The sequence below is a fragment of the Scyliorhinus canicula genome, chromosome 8, assembly GCF_902713615.1.
Source record: "Scyliorhinus canicula chromosome 8, sScyCan1.1, whole genome shotgun sequence".
In the NCBI taxonomy this organism is placed as follows: domain Eukaryota; kingdom Metazoa; phylum Chordata; class Chondrichthyes; order Carcharhiniformes; family Scyliorhinidae; genus Scyliorhinus; species Scyliorhinus canicula.
Genome location: NC_052153.1, coordinates 128,216,183 through 128,230,707, shown reverse-complemented (window position 1 = coordinate 128,230,707; position 14,525 = coordinate 128,216,183). Strand labels below are relative to the sequence as shown.

General features: G+C 52.7%; 1 protein-coding gene across 2 annotated transcripts in view; it reads right to left on the bottom strand.

Annotated features, from left to right (window-relative positions):
- Positions 1 to 14,525, bottom strand: part of LOC119970497 (endoplasmic reticulum aminopeptidase 1-like) — a 111,909-nt gene that overhangs the window by 57,642 nt on the left and 39,742 nt on the right. For both annotated transcript variants that reach the window (XM_038805223.1, XM_038805221.1), the window contains exons 6-7: positions 9,800 to 9,954; positions 7,681 to 7,794 (exon numbers count right to left, since the gene is read on the bottom strand). In XM_038805223.1, coding sequence (XP_038661151.1) covers positions 7,681 to 7,794; positions 9,800 to 9,954 — 269 coding nt within the window. The remainder of the gene's footprint in view (positions 1 to 7,680; positions 7,795 to 9,799; positions 9,955 to 14,525) is intronic.

Below are 14,525 nucleotides of genomic sequence, written 5' to 3'. Positions count from 1 at the left end.
CCCAGGCGGCCCAGGAGGTGGCCATTCGGGAGTTGCAGCAGCAGGCCGCTGAGCGGGAGGAGGAGGCCGTGGTCCTCGTGGGGAAAGTAGAGTTGCACGAGGCACTTCACAAAAAGTGGCAAGACCGCTTGGAGGAGCTGGACGTTCGCACGAGGCGAAAGAATTTGAGGATCCTGGGCCTGGCGGAGGGGCTGGAGGGGTCGGATCTTCCGTTTTATGTGACCACGATGTTGAGCTCGTTGATGGGAGCGGGGTCCTTTCATTTGCCCCTGGAGCTTGAGGGAGCTCACAGAGTGCTGGCCAGGAGGCCCAAGACAAATGAACCCCCGCGGGCGGTGCTGGTGCGGTTCCATCGATTCAGCGACCGGGAGTGTGTGCTGCACTGGGCCAAGAAAGAGAGGAGCAGCAAGTGGGAGAATTTGGTAGTGCGAATCTACCAGGACTGGAGTGTGGAGGTGGCTAAGCGGCAGGCCGGGTTCAACCGGACGAATGCGGTGCTGCATGCCAAGCAGGTCAGATTTGGAATGCTGCAGCCTGCGCGTCTGTGGGTGACATATAAGGACCGGTACCACTACTTAGATTCCCCGGAGGAGGCGTGGGCCTTTGTACAGGCGGAGAAGCTGGACTCGAACTAGGGTCTGGGGGCACACTATGGCCGTTGCTATTTTTGCTGTTGCTGTTTTGTAATTTTGACATGTGTTTTTTATGCTGGTTTTTTGCTCTGTTTCCGGGTGGGTCTGTTGGGTATGGTTTTGCGTTATGTGGGGAATGTTGGGGGTTTGTGTTTTTTATTTTCTCATCTGTACGGGGCAGGGGTGAAACTGGATTTTGGGGAGCTGCGTCAGAAAGGTGGGGTGTGGCAGTGTGAAAGCGTGGGCTTTCCTCTGGTTTCCCGTGCTGTGGGGCAGGGGGGGTGGAGCTGGCGGTGGGGGCGTGGCCTCTACTGGTTTTTTCCCGCGCTGAAGCGGTGCCAAGGAGAGGAGGTGTGGCAAGAGGGGGATGACCCCATGTCGGGAGGGGACAGGTTTTGGCGGGAGCTGCCGGGTCAGCAGAAGTCAGCTGACTCACGGAAGTACCATGGAGGGTGCGTCACGGCTAGGAGGGGTCCTAGCCTGGGGGGGGGGGGGGAGATACCGAGTTGCTGCTGAAATGGCCAGGAAGGAGCTGGTGTGGGCCGGGGGGTAGAGGAGAGGCGTTATCGCCATGGGGAACGGGTCGGGCGGGGCGCGCTGGCCTGGGGCGAGCAGTCGATGAGCTATGGCTAGTCGGCGGGGGAGGCGGGGCGGGTTGCCCTCTGATCCAGCTGATCACCTGGAACGTGAGGGGGCTGAATGGGCCGGTTAAGAGAACTAGGGTAATTTTCTCATCCGAAGAGGCTGAAGGCGGACGTGGCTATGCTCCAGGAGACCCACTTGAAGGTGGCGGACCAGGTTCGTCTGAGGAAGGGGTGGGTGGGGCAGGTTTTTCACTCAGGATTGGACGCGAAGAACCGGGGGGGGTGGTGATTCTGGTGGGGAAGAGGGTGGCGTTCGAGGCGTCTGAGGTGGTGTCGGACAAGGAGGGCAGATATATTATGGTGAAGGGTAGGCTGCAGGGAGAGAAGGTGGTGCTGGTTAATGTATATGCCCCGAATTGGGATGATGCTGGCTTCATGAGGTGCTTGTTGGGCCGCATTCCGGACCTGGAGGCAGGGGGCCTGATCATGGGGGGAGACTTTAACACAGTGCTGGATTCCCCACTGGACCGGTCCAGTTCAAGGATGGGTAGGAAACTGGCGGCGGCCAAAGTGCTGAGGGGGTTTATGGACCAGATGGGAGGGGTGGATCCCTGGAGGTTTGGGAGGCCGAGGGCGGGGGAGTATTCCTTTTTCTCTCATGTCCATAGGGTTTATTCCCGAATAGATTTTTTCGTCCTGAGCAGGGGATTGACCCCGAAGGTGCAGGATGCCGAGTATTCGGCCATAGCAATTTCAGACCATGCTCCGCACTGGGTCGATCTGGAGATGGGGGAGGCGCGGGACCAGCGCCCGCTATTGCGCCTGGATGTGGGGATGCTGGCTGATGAGGTGTGTAGGAGGGTCCGGGGAAGTATTGAGGGGTATCTTGATACCAACGACACGGGGGAGGTCCGGGTGGCGATGATCTGGGAGGCTCTGAAAGCAGTGATCCGGGGGGAGCTGATCTCCATCCGGGCCCAGAGGGAAAGGAGGGAGAGACTGGTGGGGGAGCTCCTGGATGTGGATAGGAGGTACGCGGAGGCACCGGAGGAGGGGTTGCTGGGGGAACGGCGTAGTTTGCAGGCCAAGTTCGACTTGTTGACCACCAGAAAGGCGGAGACACAGTGGAGGAGGGCGCAAGGCGCGGTATATGAGTATGGGGCAAAGGCGAGCAGGATGTTGGCGCATCAGCTACGTAGGCGAGATGCGGCTAGGGAAATTGGTGGAGTGACGGATAAGGGTGGGAATGTGGTGCAGAAGGGGGCAGAGGTAAACGGGGTCTTTAGGGACTTCTACGAGGAACTGTATCGGTCGGAGCCACCGATGGGGGGGGTGGGGCGGTGGAGAACTTCATGAACAGGCTACGCTTCCCAAAGGTGCAGGAGGAGCTGGTAGAGGGGCTGGGGGCGCCGATAGAGTTGGAGGAGCTAGTCAGGGGGATTGGTCAAATGCAGTCAGGTAAGGCGCCGGGGCCGGATGGGTTCCCGGTGGAATTTTATAAAAAGTATGCGGATCTGGTGGGCCCCCTGTTGGTGCGAGCCTTCAATGATGCATGGGAGGGGGGGGGCTTTGCCCCCGATGATGTCGCGGGCGCTGATCTCTCTGATCCGGAAGTGGGATAAGGACCCCTTGCAGTGTGGATCATACAGGCCTAACTCGCTCCTCAATGTTGACGCTAAGTTGCTGGCGAAGATCCTGGCCACCAGGATAGAGGACTGTGTGCCAGGGGTGATACACGAGGATCAGACAGGATTTGTCATGGGAAGACAGCTTAACACGAATGTGCGGAGATTGTTAAATGTTATTATGATGCCGGCAGTGGAGGGGGGAGGCGGAGATAGTGGTGGCGCTGGATGCAGAGAAAGCGTTTGATAGAGTTGAGTGGGGGTACCTGTGGGAGGTGTTGGAGCGGTTCGGATTCGGGGAGGGGTTCATCAAATGGGTGAGGTTGCTCTACGCGACTCCGATGGCGAGTGTAGTTACCAATGGAAGGAGGTTGGAGTACTTTAGGCTCTACCGTGGGACCAGGCAGGGGTGCCCCCTGTCCCCCTTGCTCTTTGCATTGGCGATTGAACCTCTGGCTATGGCGTTGAGGGAGTCAGGGAGGTGGAGGGGTCTGGTGCGGGGTGGGGAGGAACATCGGGTATCGCTGTATGCGTACGACCTGCTGTTGTATGTGGCAGACCCAGAAGGGGGAATGCCGGGGGTGATGGAGCTGTTGGCGGAGTTTGGGAGCTTCTCGGGCTATAAGTTAAATTTAGGCAAGAGTGAGGTATTTGTAGTGCACCCGGGTGATCAGGAGGAGGGAATTGGGAGGCTCCCGTTTAAGAGGGCAGTGAAGAGTTTCAGATACCTGGGGGTGCAGGTGGCCAGGAGTTGGGGGACTCTCCATAAGCTTAATTTTACCAGGCAGGTGGAGCAGATGGAGGAGGAATTTAAAAGGTGGGACATGGTGCCACTATCGCTGGCGGGTAGAGTGGAGTCCGTCAAAATGACGGTTCTCCCGAGGTTCTTGTTCCTCTTTCAGTGTTTGCCCATCTTTATCCATAGGGCCTTTTTTAGGAGGGTGACTAGCAGCATCATGAGCTTTGTTTGGGCACATGGGACCCCGAGGGTGAAGAGGGTCTTCTTGGAGCGGGGTAGAGATGATGGGGGGCTGGCGTTACCCAATCTCTCGGGGTATTATTGGGCGGCCAATGGTGCGCAAGTGGGTGATGGAGGGGGAGGGTGCAACATGGAAACGGATGGAGGGGGCGTCCTGTGGAGATACAGGCCTGGGAGGCCCTGGTAACGGCGCCGTGGCCGTTCCCTCCTACGAGGTATACCACGAGTCCGGTGGTGGCGGCTACCCTCAAGATTTGGGGTCAGTGGAGGCGACATAGGGGAGAGGTGGGGGGCTCTATGGAGGCTCCGTTAAGGGGGAACCATCGGTTCGACCCGGGGAACATTGATGGAGGGTTCCAGGGTTGGCACAGAGCGGGCATCAGACAGCTGAGGGACCTGTTCATTGATGGGAGGTTTGCGAGCCTCGGGGAGTTGGAGGAGAAATTTGGGCTCCCCCCAGGGAACATGTTCAGGTATCTGCAGGTAAAGGCGTTTGCTAGGCGGCAGGTGGAGGGATTCCCTTCGCTTCCCGCGAGGGGGGTAAGTGACAGGGTGCTTTCGGGGGTCTGGGTTGGGGAGGGGAAGGTATCTGATATCTACAAGGTAATGCAGGAGGTGGAGGAGGCATCAGTAGAGGAGCTGAAAGCTAAGTGGGAGGGGGAACTGGTGGAACAGATCGAAGATGGGACATGGGCTGATGCCCTGGAGAGGGTTAACTCTTCCTCCTCATGTGCGCGGCTTAGCCTCATCCAATTCAAGGTGCTGCACCGGGCCCACATGTCCGGGTCTAGGATGAGTAAGTTCTTCGGGGGCGAAGACAGGTGTGTCAGGTGTTTGGGGAGTCCAGCGAACCATGCCCATATGTTCTGGGCATACCCGGCACTGGAGGAGTTCTGGAAGGGGGTGGCGAGGACGGTGTCGAGGGTAATAGGATCCAGGGTCAGGCCAGGCTGGGGACTCGCGATTTTTGGGGTTGGGGTGGAGCCGGGAGTGCAGGAGGCGAAAGAGGCCGGTGTGCTGGCCTTTGCGTCCCTAGTAGCCCGACGGAGGATCTTGCTACAGTGGAAGGATGCGAGACCCCCAAGCGTGGAGACCTGGATCAATGACATGGCGGGTTTTATTAAGCTAGAGAAGGTCAAATTCGCCCTGAGAGGATCGGTACAAGGGTTCTTTAGGCGGTGGCAACCTTTCCTCGACTTTCTGGCTCAACGATAGGGTACTGGGTCAGCAGCAGCAGCAACCCGGGGGGGAGGGGGGACGATGACTATGTTTGCTTATTTAATTTTAATTTATTTTTAAGTTTTCTTGGTGTTTACTGGGTTTGGGGGGGGTGGGGGGGATGTGATACATGCGTTGATACGGTCTTGGGGGGGTGTTACAGTTATTATGGGGTTATATTGTTGCTTTTCATTGTTGGTCGTCATATTTTCTGTAAAAAATTCCAATTAAAAATTTTTTTTTTTTTAACTATTAAACATACTTTAACTGTGGGTTGACACTATGCTGAGTTGGCTGGAGACCTGAGGCTAACCTGACCAGACTGTCTTACTGCCACATGGTGGATGTTCTAGTTGTTGCTCACAGACTCTGACTGTCTCAGAGGCTGCATCCCAAGAGAGCGGGAAACTGGCTTTATAGTGGTTGTGTCCTATCTGGTGATTGGCTGCAGTGTTCTGTGTGTTCATTGGTCATCCTGTGTGTCAATCAATGTCTGGCTGTGCACCATGGCTGTGTGTATATTATGACAGTATCAATGGATGCATGTTAATGTGACACCCCCTACCACAAAAACAGCTTCTCACACTGTCCAATGCATCACATCCCCATCATCCACCCAGCAGCAACCCCTGACACTCAGGACTCACATCAAACACTCAAATACTCACCTCAGCCTCACACAACTACCAAAGTTGCTGACCTCACTCCCACTTTCAGTGTCTCCAGCTATTCAGCTTAGGCAGGCAATCACTCAAACACAGTGCACTACATCAATAGGTCTCACTGGCTCTACCGTGGAATAGAGCTGAGGATTGAGAAACCTGTCAGGTAGGTGCTATCACATAAGATGCGTTCATTGACCTTGGCCGGTCTGAGGTCATTCGACTTCTTGTGACAATACTGTAAGAACTTCAGATCCAGACTGCCAGAACTGATCTTCCTGGTAATTTGCTCTGACTGTGGGTGATACTTGAGGACTTCAGGGCTCCTGTGGAACCATGGAATCTCCCTGCCTCTACACTTTAGAATCCGCTGTCTGCTCTGGATCAATTTGTGACAATTCACATTGCAGCAATGTTTTGTGCAGTTTCCCTTGAAAGCACAGCCTACCTTTAAGAAAAAACAAACTGGCTATATCACACAATTCACAATAAGAGGTCTTACACCAGGTTAAGGTCCATCAGGTATGTTTGGTCTCACTAGCTTTCGGAGCGCAGCTCCTTCATCACTGTGCCCACCCCAGACCAATGCCAGCATCTCCACATAATGGCGCACAATTCATAAACAAGGCTACCAGGCCCTACCACAATCCTACTGTGTGCAGACGCCACAGCTTGGAGGGGCAGGCAGCAGCACGGGAGTGGCAATCTAACACTACAATCGCGGTAGTTACACAGAACAGTGCCCACCTAGATCTGCATCAGCACCAGCAGATTGTAAACCATGACCCCCCCCCCCTCTCAGTTTTTGGCAATCTGCACGTTTGAGCGAGTGAGCTAATCTCACTGTAAAATGCAGTTTCCAGAGGCACCGGAGGCATTGGGATTTATCCCCTTCTCCTCAGAGACCTCGGGTAAGCACCGTTCAATACTGTACTCCACAAACGGGGACCGGATAGAGCACTAAAGGGGGTCTCCCAGGAAATCAGAGGCCTCCAGGTGCATGCCCGATGGGAAGGGTGGCGCCCTGGCACTGCTGGTGCTACCTGGGCACCCTGACACTGCCAGCATCTGCAAGCTAGAAATATCACCAGTACCTCACTTGTGTCTTTGACGAACCTGCAGTAGAATCATCTACTACACATTCTGCACAAACGTACCTTATTCCGTTCAACCAAACATTTTAGCAGCTAAGCCAGAGGTGATAGACGCTTGGATTTTACAAAATTTCTTCTTGTTTTATGAAACATCTCACTGATTAAACATGGCCATTTGGGGCAGCACGGTGGCCTAGTGGTTAGCACAACCGCCTCATGGCGCTGAGGTCCCAGGTTCGATCCCGGCTCTGGGTCACTGTCCGTGTGGAGTTTGCACATTCTCCCCGTGTCTGCGTGGGTCTCACCCCCACAACCCAAAAATGTGCAGAGTAGGTGGATTGGCCACGCTAAATTGCCCCTTAATTGGAAAAAATAATTGGGTAATCTAAATTTATTTTAAAAAAACATGGCCATTTCCTATTTTTATTTCCATCGCCTCATGAAAGATTCCAATGTTTGGCTAAAAATACAAGAGTACAGAAAGGTAACTTTGCGCTTCTATCACCCATGGGTTAGCTGCTGAAATATAATGGGTAGATTAGGAAATTGCAAAATTAAGCCTTTGCTAAGTAGAAAAGAGACCATCAGTTGCCTCCAATAATCAGGATCTTGTCATGGGCAAATGGGAGACAATGGCATCACCACCTTTAAAGATAATGCTCCTGTATTTGAATCATAAAATGTGACTTATATATTATCATATTAAATTTTTGCAGCTGGAATCAGAGGTTCAGCTGGACTATTCTACCAAAGGTAAATGTGAAATGTTTATTTCAAATTGTTAAGTACAATTTCTACGAATAGATAGAACTAGTCATTGAGGGACACTGGCCTTTATAAACTTGGACTTGTTTATATTCCTCGCAAAAGGTTTGACGGTACTTACAACTTGCAGTTCCGGGTGTGTGATGTTAACGGAGATAATTTCCATAAATTTGGCAAATCCTTCATTCAGCCAAAGGTCGTTCCACCATTCCATGGTGACCAAGTTTCCAAACCACTAAGAGAAATATATTTACAAATGTCATCAGAAACCTGCTACCTATACAGACAATATTTGATCATCCCCAATCAGCATACATGCCCAATCAGCATACACGCCCAATCAGCATACACGCCCCAATCTTTAGCACAACCCAGATTAGTTTTTTTTTTATTCGTCCACAGGATGTGGGCATCACTGGTTGGGCCAGCATTTACTGCCCATCCCCGAGGGCATTTAAGAATCAACCACATTGCTGTAGATCCATAGTCACATGTAGGGTAGACCAGGTAAGGGTGACAGATTTCCTTCCCTCAATGACATTAGTAAACCAGATGGGTTTTTGCGACAATCAACAATGATTTCCTGGTCACCTTTAAATTTTTTATTCTAGATTTTTAGTGAATTCAAATTTCACCATCTGCCATGGTGATCTAATAGGCTCCCACCATCTATTGACCTCCCCAGGGAGACCTCAGCTGGCCGCCAGTTAGTTCTGGTCCACTCAATTGTGGACAAGGTGAAACAGCACCTGGGGGACCTCCCAGGCCATTGGAGGCCCCTGGATGGTCTGGGACAGGGCAGGGTGGCACCCTGGCTCTCCCCCTGGCAGCCGGACACCTTCGCACTGCCAGGCTGGCACTGCCAAGGTTTCTTGGTGGCAATGCCAGGATGGCAGGAGCACTGACAGGGTGCCACGATCTCTAAGTGTCAGGATGCCAATGGGGCACAGCCAAGGATCAGGGCTTGAGTGGGCCATGCCCATGAAAGGAGGGATGCGGGGGTATGAAGAGTGGGTGGGGAAAGGGCAGGAATGAAGGGACCTCTCCGGAAGGTTGGGGGGGGGGGGGGGGGGGGGGGGTGTTGAAAGGGGGCATGGGGAGGCCTGAACGTCCCAGAGACCCTATACTGGAGTGTCCTCACTTGGGTTTGTGTGGGGTAATGCCCATGTGTGTGTGATGCCATTACCCGTGGTTGGGCCATATGGGGGACTCTCAAGCTCACTTAGAGATCGGGGCACCTTTCAAAATGGTGGCCCGATCTCAGAGGAGCCAGTCTGACCAGCACGTTCAGCTCCGCAGTGATGAAAAAAATTCGAAGTATGGGCTTGACCGGGGAGAAACTCCCCTGGCCCAGAAAAGTGACTAAGTGTGGGTTAGATAATGGTGGTGAACTCGCTAACAGAGCTGGGGAGAAACTCACAGCCAAACATGCCTGAATGACACTTAGAATCTTTTCCGCTAAATCACACCCATTCTTTCAATATGTTTTGCAAAGGAAAGCATTAAGTATGTTGACACAGCACATGAATGCCAATGCTTAGGGCCCCATGATCGAGAAACCAAGGATTGATTTCAATTTCTTAGAGCTCCAAATCTGTCACGTGTTGTCAGAGCTGCTTTCAGAGTCTCTTGAGAGTTTTTGAGTGAAAAACCAGAGGCAAAATCATTCCTGAGCCATTCTTAAGCACCCTGATTGACTTATTAAGAGCTGCAATGGCAGATGCGGAGGGACACGCACAGTAGTGAGAGCACAGTGGTTAGCACTGTTGCTTGGCAGCGCCAGGATCCCAGGTTCGATTCCTGCTTGGATCACTGTCTGTGCGGAGTCTACACGTTCTCCCCATATCTGCGTGGGTTTCCTCCGGGTGCTCTGGTTTCCTCCCAGAAGTCCCGAAAGATGTGCTTGTTCGGTAATTTGGACATTCTGAATTCTCCCTTAGTGTACCCGAACAGGTGCCGGACTGTGCAGAAGGAGGCCATTCGGCCCATCGAGTCTGCACTGGCCCTTGGATAGAGCACCCTATCTAAACCCACACATCCACTCTATCCCCGTAATCCGGCAACCCACCTAACCCCACCTAAATGGAACGGGAGGTCTCGCAATTCAGCACTCATGGTGGGGAAGGTGGAAGTAAAATAGAGCTGGTGGCCGGGAGGCTGCAACGTGTACCTTCAGTCATTTTCCTGCCATTCCCACTTGCAATTAAAGTTGCACATTTTGGACCTACTATATCCCTTACCTGATGAGCCAGCTCATGAGCTATGATCATGGTAATCCCAAGTTTATCAGAGGCTGAAGAGATTTCTGGGTTATAAAGCAGGGCTGACTCTCTGTAGGTGGTTAGACCCCAATTCTCCATCGCCCCAGACTGAAAGTCAGGAATTGCAGCCAAATCTGAAGGAAAATCAGCAGTACTAAGGAAAGTGAACAGCACAAGCAGACATAAACAGTATCTGAACATGTAAAAAATATTAAAACGTATAATCAACTTGAAATCATTTAGTTAATTTTGAAAATGCTTGCATATGCATCCAGACTGTGACACTTCTTGAAAACATTTATCACTAATGAGTGATATTAATGAATATTATCTCTTTAATGTAATTAAACTGCATTTGTATTTCTTTTGACCCAGATTTCATGATGATGAAACAGTGATATATGGATCACTGGGATGTCTTCTGGGGAAGGTGGGACCTGTACAAGAAGGACAGGTTGCATCTGAACTGGAGGGGCACCAATATCCTGGACGGGAGGTTTGCTGGTGCTGTTTGGGAGGATTTAAACTAGTGTGGCGGGGGGGGGTGGGAACTGGAACAGCAGGCCAGTATGTGTAGAGACTGGGGGAAAAAGTGAGACTGAGATAAACATAGCGCAGAGTAAGAGCAGGCAGAGGGAAGCCGTAGGGCTCAGTGAGACTGAGATAAACATAGCGCAGAGTAAGAGCAGAAGGAGGAAGCCGCAGGGCTCAACGGGACTGTAGGCCTGGAGTGCATGTGCTTTAATGCAAGAATTATAACAGGTAAGACAGATGAACTGACAGCCTGGATTACTGCATGGAACTATGATGTAATTGCAAATTACAGAGAGATGGTTAAAGGACAGACAGGACTGGCAGCTTAACATCTCGGGATATTGTTGTTTTAGACGGAACAGAAGGGGAAACAAAAGAGGTGGGGGATGTCCCAGGGCACTGGTCCAGGTACGTCCCAGTCCCCAGGGATTCACTTACCTATGCATCCCCAGGAGGGCATTTCCTCATCTGATCCATGTTTGTCAGAAGCTTTGTAAACCTCACCAATGTGACAATAAAATATTCAGTGGGGGGGGGGGAGAATCACATGGCGGGGGGACTTGGCAATTATATTACAATGTATTTAAATGAGGTTCCCACTTTTTCAGGGTGTTAACCTCATTGCGTAGAAAATCGGAAAATATTGATCTTGACGGCAAGAATGATGTTTTTAGATTCTCACGAGAATTTCCGCCTGCCTCACCATTCTCGTTAACGTGGGCTGAAAATCGCCTATCTTTCCAATAAACTACGGGGCAGAGTCTCAGGGCAAGGGACGGATCATTTAGGATAGATATAAAAAGAAACGACTTCATTCAAAGGGTGTGAATCTTTGGCATTCTCCATCCCCCAGCATTGTGGATACTCCATTCTTGAATACATTTAAGTCTAGAGAAAGATGGATTTTTGGTCTCTCAGGGAATTAAGGGGGCTGGGGAGCAGACGGGAAAGTGGAGCTGAAGCTCATGATCAGCCATGATCGTATTAAAGAGTAGAGCAGGCTCGACGGGCATAAGGTCCACTCCTGCTCTTTTTTCTTGTGTTTTTGTGTCAGGCCCAGGTACCGAGTAATAGGTACACATGTTAGGAGGAGAGTTGATCATTTCATCCAGTTTCCATCCAACCAACTCCATACCATTAACGGGAACAACCCATCTAACAGCTACTGCCAATCTGTTCCACCCATGACTCCCTCACTGACTGTGGCAGCCTCCGGACGCACAGCTGAAGGCCATTGCTGATAGGGATGTGGCAATCGTAGTATGTGCAGGGCCCTGCCCCATACCCTGAGGATCCAACCATCCATCAGGACAGGGAGGGACCCAGAGGGGGAGGCTAGCGATGACCAAAGGTGTACAGGTGTCGCTGGTTATTCGAACAGGTGACGGACAACATGTGCCACAAGAGGCTCTGCCTCAACAAGGGGATGGTGCAGCAACTGTGCCATGTCCTTGAGGATTTGGTACCATGTGGAGGAAATGGATACCTGCTCTCGGTGGCCATCAACGTCACTGCAGACCTGAACCTTTACACCTCGGGATCATTCAAGACTCAACTGGGGGCTTGCGCAGCATTTCCCAACCAACAGCCCACAATGGGCGGCACTGAGGGCAGCATGTGGCACAGTGGTTAGCACTGCAGCCTCACAGCATCAAAGACCTGTGTTTGATTCTGGCCTTGTGTGACTGTCTGTGTGCAGTTTGTACTTTTCCCCGTGTCTACGTGAGTTTCCTCTGGGTGCTGTGGTTTCCTCCCACAGTCCAAAAAATGTGCATGTTAGGTAGATTGGCCATCGTAAATTGCCCCTTAGTGTCCAAAGGTTAGCTGGGGTTATGGGGATGTAGTTTAGAGTTACATGTCACCCCCGCCGGACTCATTTTTTACAGGGGGTGAATGTGGTGAGATAACCACTGTAGTGATGTGTACTTGCAGTAGGGGGATGTATGCCTGTACCTGTAATACAGGTTCCTCCGGTAAGCCCCTGCCGGCTAGCTCCGCCCACAGGGAGCTTATGTATAAATGTATGAGAGCTGCTCAGACCCTTAGTCTACTGTTGCAGATGGAGGGACAACATCGTACAACAATAAAGCCTCTATTGTACCAGTCTCTCGGCTTTTAGTATAATTGTTAGCGCTACAATTTATTGTTGTACGATGTTGTCCCTCCATCTGCAACAGTAGACTAAGGGTCTGAGCAGCTCTCATACATTTATACATAAGCTCCCTGTGGGCGGAGCTAGCCGGCAGGGGCTTACCTGAGGAACCTGTATTACAGGTACAGGCATGCATCCCCCTACTGCAGTACACATAACTACAGTGGTTATCTCACCACAGGGGAAAGTGCCGGTGCAGGCTCGTTGGGCCAAATGGCCTCCTTCTGCACTGGAGGGATTCTATTCTATGAAGTGCATCTATGAGTTTTGGATGCCCTATTTGTCCAGGCAGCTAACTATATAAACTTTGACCTGAACCAGGACGAAACCCAACAGGATGCCCTGGCAGCAGAATTCTCCACCATCGCCAGGATGCCCCTGGTCCAGGGGGTAATAGATGGCACGCATGTCACCTTGTGCAGAGGGGCTTTAGGGAGCACCCTACAATGAACAGGAAGAGATTCCACTCACTTAACGTCCAACTTGTGTGCGACCACCGCATGAAGATCATGCACATGTGTGCACACTTCCCAGGGAGTATGCATGACAGCTACATCCTAGGGCAATTGGAGATCCCCAGCATCTTCGAGGGACACCCTAGGACGGCAGGATGGTTCTTGGGGGATAAGGCAGTACTCGCTTAGGACCTGGCTAACGGCGCCAGTACGGAGGCCAGTGATCGATGCAGACACCCGAGACCCATGAGGCCACCCAGACTGTCATTGAGCAGTGCATCAGACTGTTCAAAATACAGTTCTGATGCCTCGACTGCTCTGGTGATGCCCTGCAGTACACCCCACTGAGGATCACCCGCTTTATGGTGGTCTGCTGTGCCCACCGGAACCTGGCACAGTAGCGGGACAACGTGCTGGAGGAGGCGCCAGACCAGGAGGGGCTGGATGCCGCAGATCTCTGATTGTCCCAGGATGTAGCTGTCACGCACACTCGCTGGGAAGTGTGCACACATGTGCATCATCTTCACGTGGTGGTCACACACAAGTTGGGAGGTTCCGTGAGTAGAATCCCTTCCTGTTTAGTGTAGGGCTCTCCCTTCTGCTGCCAGGGCATCCTGTTGGGTTTGGTCCTGGTTCAGGTCGTAGATTGTATAGTTAGCTGCCTGGGCACACAGGGAATCCACAGGACCAGCCGGAGAATGGAGGACATGCTGCAGCGGTGAGGGTCCGGCATGCCTGGAGGGCCAGGTGGGCCCCTATCCTCGCCTGCTTCACATAGGACGTTGCTAAGTCGTTCATCCCACCCCCTCCCCCCACCACCCCACTTCCCACCCACCACACCCGCTCCCCCATCCGGCCTGCCTCACCTTCCCTTTCTTCCCCCTCGCCCTCCCCCCACCCAATCACCCTGTTCTACCCTCCCAGTGGTTTGTGTTACATCGTTCCAGGGTGATGGGCATGTGTCGACACTGTCAGCGGGTCCAGGTTGAGAGCAGGAGGGTGATGATAACCCACTGTGAGCTGAGCACTCATGCCCCTCATTATGCTATAGTCTGACTCCTGTCTGTCTACGAAGTGTGTGCTCACGCCCATCACCTGCACATGGTATGCCTTGGGAAGGAAGGGCAGATCCAGACCATGCCCGGGGGGCTGGGGCAGGGGGTTGCTGCCCCCCCCTCCATCCCCTTGCCTGCCCCCCCTTCCCACCCACTTCTCTGACCCAGTGCCCTCTCAGTGATCCCCTATCTGCTTAGCCTTTCAAGCTCTGTCACTGCATCCAAGTGTTTCCCCAGGATGCGCATCAGCGGTGGTGGCAGCCTGCTGCTTACCGCATCCCATGGCCTTTGATGCCCCTGGTGGGCGTCCTCTGGGGGCCCTAGAGCCATAGGGCCCCATCCCACTCACTGGCGGAACATGGCCTGCCATGCCACCTTGTTCCGGATGCAGACTCCGAGATGAGTGGTTGTCAGGAGGGAGCTCGGGGGTCCTAATGGCCACCGTCGCCACCCTGTAGGGAGGTTCTGGCTTGGCCCCCAGCAGCCCCTCCTCCTGGTCGGTGCTCATA